At 42.0% G+C, this 5,448-nt stretch overlaps 1 protein-coding gene across 1 annotated transcript; it reads left to right on the top strand.

Annotated features, from left to right (window-relative positions):
• Positions 1 to 387: 387 nt before the first annotated feature.
• LOC137533613 (gastrula zinc finger protein XlCGF8.2DB-like) lies at positions 388 to 1,027 on the top strand. The gene is made up of 3 exons (XM_068254958.1): positions 388 to 611; positions 659 to 761; positions 884 to 1,027. Exons 1-3 carry the CDS (start codon positions 388 to 390, stop codon positions 1,025 to 1,027), a joined length of 471 nt encoding a protein of 156 aa, XP_068111059.1.
• The last annotated feature ends 4,421 nt before the right edge of the window (positions 1,028 to 5,448 follow it).

Raw genomic sequence — 5,448 nt, 5'->3', positions numbered from 1 at the left:
TGACATGTTCAGAATGTGGGACAACTTTTCATGATAGAAAGAGCCTTCAGAGATACTTAAAAAAAATTCACACAGGTGAGAAACCTTAATCATGTTCAGAGTGTGGGAAATTATTTACTCAGAATTGAAACCTTCATGGACACTTGAGAATACACACTGGGGAGTGGCCTTTTTGAATTTCAGAGTGCGGGAAAGATTTCTATGATAGAGGAAACTTTCATAGAAAACAAAAAACTCACACCAGTGACAGACCGTATTCATGTTCAGACTTTTGAAAAGCACATGATAAGACGCATGGTTAAGAGGCCTCTGTCATGTTCAGAATGTGGGAAAACTTTTCATGGTAAAAAGAGTTTTTAGAGACACCTAAAAACTCATACAAGTAAGATGCCTTATTCATGTTCAGAGGGTGGGAAATGTTTTACTCAAAATGTAAACCTTAATAGACACATGAGAATACACACTGGGGAGCGGCATTTTTCTTGTTCAGAGTGCGGGAAATATTTTTATGACAGAGGAAACTTTCATAAACACCAAGAGACTCACACAGCTGACAGTCTCAGATTGTATTCATGTTCAAACTTTTGTAAAGCACATTATAAGACACACAGGTAAGAGGCCTCTGTTGTTCAGAATGTGGGAAAACTTTTCATGACAGAAAGAGCCTTCAGAGATACCTAAAAACGCACACTGGTGAGAAGCCTTATTCATGTTCAGAGTGTGGGAATTTATTTACCCAGAAAGGAAACCTTCATGGACATGTGAGAATACACACTGGGGAGCGGCCTTTTTGAAGTGCAGAGAGCGGGAAAGATTTCCATGATAGAGGAAACTTTCAAAGACACCAAGAAACTCACAGGTGACAGACCATATTCATGTTCAGACTCTTGTAGATCACATGATAAGACACATGGGTAAGAGGCCTCTGTCATGTTCAGAATGTGGGAAAACATTTCATGACAGAAAGAGCCTTCAGAGACACCAAAAAACTCGAAAAAGTGAGAAGCTGTATTCATGTTCAGAGTGAGGGAAATATTTTTAAACAGAATGGAAACCTTGATAGACATGTGAAGGGAGCAGCTTTTTTCATACTCAGAGTGCGGGAGAGATTTCTATGGCAGAGGAAACTTTCATAGACGCCGAAGACTCATACAGGTAACAGACTGTATTCATATTCAGAGTGTGGGAAATGTTTTACTCAGAATGGAAACCTTCATGAACACAGGTAAATACACACTGGCGGTCTTTGTCATGTTCAGAGTGCGGGAAAGATTTCTATAATAGAGGAAACGTTCATAGACATCAACAAACTCTCCTAGAAGACCTTATTCATGTTCAGACGTTTGTAAAGCACATGATAAGACACACAGGCCTCTGTCATGTTCAGAATGTGGGATATCTCAGATTATGCTCCTGTTTTTCTCCAATTGACCTTACCACTACTCGGAGCAAACAGAACCATGGGAGATTGAACCCTCAGTGGCTCACAGATGACTCAGCTTGGAGGGAGATCTCTGAGGCTTTGCACAATTATTTTACAGAAAACACTACTGATGAGGTTTCTGGTCTAATGTGCATCTATTTTTAAGAAAATTAATTAGAGAGATGAAGTTTTATTGACGTGTGTTCCTGGAGTTTCTATGCTCTTCTGCAATGTTTTAACGGTGTGGGAAGCCCACAGGGTGGTCATTAGGGGTGTACTTTTCAAATTGGGAGCTCTCCAAAAAAAGATAGACTAGCTAGGCATGAGTTTCTTATATCTAAGATTCAAAAATAGGAGCAGCAGCATAAGATGTCTCTACTCTCTGGTACAGGCCACATTACAGGAACAGCACTCTCTGAGAGAGGAACTCTTATACCACCTACCAAGTTTTCTGACAGTCAGTACTGGTGGTGCACCCCAGGGCTGTGTGCTTTCCCCACTGCTCTACTCACTTTACACCAATGACTGCATCTCCACAGATCCATCTGTAAAGGTTCTGAAGTTTGCAGACAACACAACAGTAGTTGGTCTCATACAAAACAGGGACGAGTCTGCATACAGGCATGTAGTGGGACAGCTTTCCTCCTGGTGCAGCAGCAACAACTTTAGACTAAATGCTCTCAAAACCATGGAGATGATAATAGACTTTAGGAGATCTCTTCCCCCCCCCTCCCCCAGCACCTCCCCTTAATCATAAATGGATCCACAGTAACCCAGGTAGAGTCATTCAAGTTTCTTGGGTTCACAATTTCAAACAACCTAAAATGGGATAACAATACGCCCACTATCGTCAAGAAAGCACAACTGAGGATGTACCATCTACGGCAGCTGAGAAAGTTTGGCCTACCTAAAAATCTAATGGTGCAGTTCTACACTGCAATCATCGAATCCACCATGACATCATCTATGACTGTATGGTTCGGCTCCTGCTCAACATTAGAAAAGGGGAGGCTGCAGCGCATCATCCGAACAGCGGAAAGGATAATTGGCTGTAGCTTACCTTCCCTGCAGGATCTTTACGCTAGCAGGTGCAGAAAGAGAGCAACCAAAATTACCTCTGACCCCTCTCACCCAGCTCACTCCATCTTCCAGCCCATGCCTTCAGGAGTCAGATTCCGGTCAATCGCTACCAAAACCTCTAGACACAGGAACAGCTTTTTTCCTCAGGCGGTAGCCATACTTAATGCTGAACCACGTTAGAGCTGCTAGGACTTGAAAGTAATCAGCACAGAACTGAAAATGAACAATTCTCACCTTGCTTACTGCCACTATACTCACATACTTGACTTGTAATATACAAACTGTCTGTCCTTGTATTGTTTTTGTTTGTGTTTGTTAAGCAACTGCCAATACAAATTCCTTGTAAGTGCAAACTTACTTGGCGAAATAAATTTATTCTGATTCTGATTCTGAAGTAAATGCAAATGAAAATGTATGCTACAAACCAAACTATTTTATGAATTTGGGAACAAGTCTGGCACACGTTTGGCTAGATTTCTTAGGAGAAAGACAGGCCTCTAGACTAGTTCTGCAGGTTAAAAATTCAGAAGGGAAACTGTGTCACCCTTTCAAAGATATAGCCAGCGCCTACCAACAATATAACTCTCAGCTCTATAATTTGTAACTCTAGTTCAGCTACTGCTTTCAGCCCTGAGAGTACAAGGGCCGACATATCCAATTTTTTGGCCGAATTTGGTTTCTCCCCGATCACCCTAAAAGTCCAGGCCCAGATGGCCTAACCTCGCAGTACTATAGGCTCTATGCTGCTGCTCAGGCTTCAGTCGTTCTTAAGGCATTTGATGGAATCCCTCCTGGCATCACTCCCTCTCTACAGTTGCTTGAGGCTCACATCACAGTGCTACCTAAAAGTGGCAAGGACCCAGGTCTCGGTCAGAGCTACCAGCCAATATCCTTGCTGAACCTAGATGTAAAAATATTAACAAGAATATTGGCCGTGCGCCTGCAGGAGATGGTTGCTGACAAAGTGAATAAAGACCAAGTGGCATTTGTGATTTGGTGGAAGACACGTGACAATACCACCAAGGTAATTGGTGTGCACTCCTGGATCTCTCAGCGTTCCGTGGAGGGTATGTTTCTGTCTACAGACACTGAGAAGGCTCTTGGCAGGGTCGCCAAGGGTTACATGTCTGCAGTTTTATCCTTTTTTCACTGCTCCTTCTTCCTAAAATGACACCTTTACAGTATATACAAACTGATTTCCTTCTGATTTACTTATATTGTCTTTCATCTAATTTTTTGTTTCTATTTTCATCGTCCAACTTTCATATTGCATATTATGTATTATAACTCCCTTTTTCTGAAATGTCACACATATATGCGGTCTTTTATTACTCTCAAACTTACCATCACTGTCTTCCTTCTGCCCTCCTGTGTACTCCTTCTCACATCTTCCAGCATGTTTCTTTCTCTTTACTGCTATTGCTTCCGAAAACGACACATTTATATACAAACCGTTTTCATTTTGAATTACTTCTGTTGTTCTTAATTTCCTTCTTTTTCTGCCTCTATTTATCTTCCAAGTAGCATATGCCTTCTCTTTTTTTTCTGAAATGACACATGTATATGCAGTCTTTTTTGCTCTTATACTTACCACCGCTGTGTTCCTTCCGCTTTCATGTGTACTCCTTTCTGCATCTTCTCACACTTCTCTTTCTTTTCACTGCTCCTTCTTCCTACAATGACATATTTGGAAACAAATTGTTTTTACTTTCACTTACTTTAGGTTTGTGTTCTTCCATTACAGTGTTCTCCCCAGGCGGTTTTAGCGGGGTGCTCCACCTGCCTAGTTTTGATGAGCACCCGGCTGTCATCTGCTCACTTCCTCCTATGCTATAAGCATGCGATTTCATGCCACCCGGTTGGAAAATAATTCTGGGGAGAACCCCGCATTCCCTTCTTTTTTTTCCAGCTTTAAACTTGCATATGCCTTTCTTTGTATTACTACTTTTTTTTTTTCTGAAATGACGCACATACATGCAGTCTTTTTTTGCTCTCATACTTGCAGTCTTCCTTCTGCCCTTCAGTGTACTCATTTTTTGCATTTTCCAGCATGTTTCTTTCTTCTTATTATTATTGCTTCCTAAAATTACACATTTATATACAAACTGTTTTCCTTCTGACTTACTTTTGTGGTCTTCCATCTAGAGATGGCTCGAACCTCCGATTTTAGGTTTGCAAACCTTGAACGCGAACTTCCGCAAAAGTTCGCAAGCATGTGAACTTTTCGAACCGCAACAGACTTCAATGGGCAGGCGAACTTTCAAAACTTCAAACATTAATTCTGGCCACAAAAATGATGGAAAATATGTTTCAAGGGATCTAACACCTGAAGGGGGTGGGGGGGGGGGGGGGGGGGCATGGCGGAATGGGATACACGCCAAAAGTCCCGGAGAAAATTACGGATTTGATGCACAGCAGGGTTTTAAGGGCATAAATCACATTGCATGCTAAAAACATCTTGCATGTGTATACACAAATCAGGTAGTGTATTTAGTGTACTGCTTCACACTGACAGACCAAACTTAATGTGTAACGCACAGCAAACAGCTGTTTGTGTAGTGATGGCCGTGCTGGACTGGTGCGCACCATGGCGAGAGTGCAGGCGATGACGGTTTTCAAGCCCATATGGTCGCCGGGCTGAGATAGCTCAATGACAGAACAACAGTCCACAATGAAGCAACGACCTTATTATCTTGGGTGTGCTCTCCAACACACTCATATAGCCGGCGGTCTTTGCTTCATTGTGATATGCAAGCCCCTTCACCGCAGCAAAGTAAGGATCACAAAAGGGAATTGACACATGTACATGCCTTTTGTTTTATTGTTGTAGCCGCAGTGCAGCCAGAAAGATTAGGCAGGCATGTACACGCACCAGAAAAAAATATTATTGACGTTGTTAGCCTTAAAAATTCAGGAATCCACATGGAGTCCTGCACCCTGTTGGT

The sequence above is a fragment of the Hyperolius riggenbachi genome, chromosome 9, assembly GCF_040937935.1.
Source record: "Hyperolius riggenbachi isolate aHypRig1 chromosome 9, aHypRig1.pri, whole genome shotgun sequence".
Taxonomy (NCBI): Eukaryota; Metazoa; Chordata; class Amphibia; order Anura; family Hyperoliidae; genus Hyperolius; species Hyperolius riggenbachi.
The sequence above is the reverse complement of the archived record's forward strand: the minus strand, read 5'-3'. Positions and strand labels throughout refer to the sequence as shown.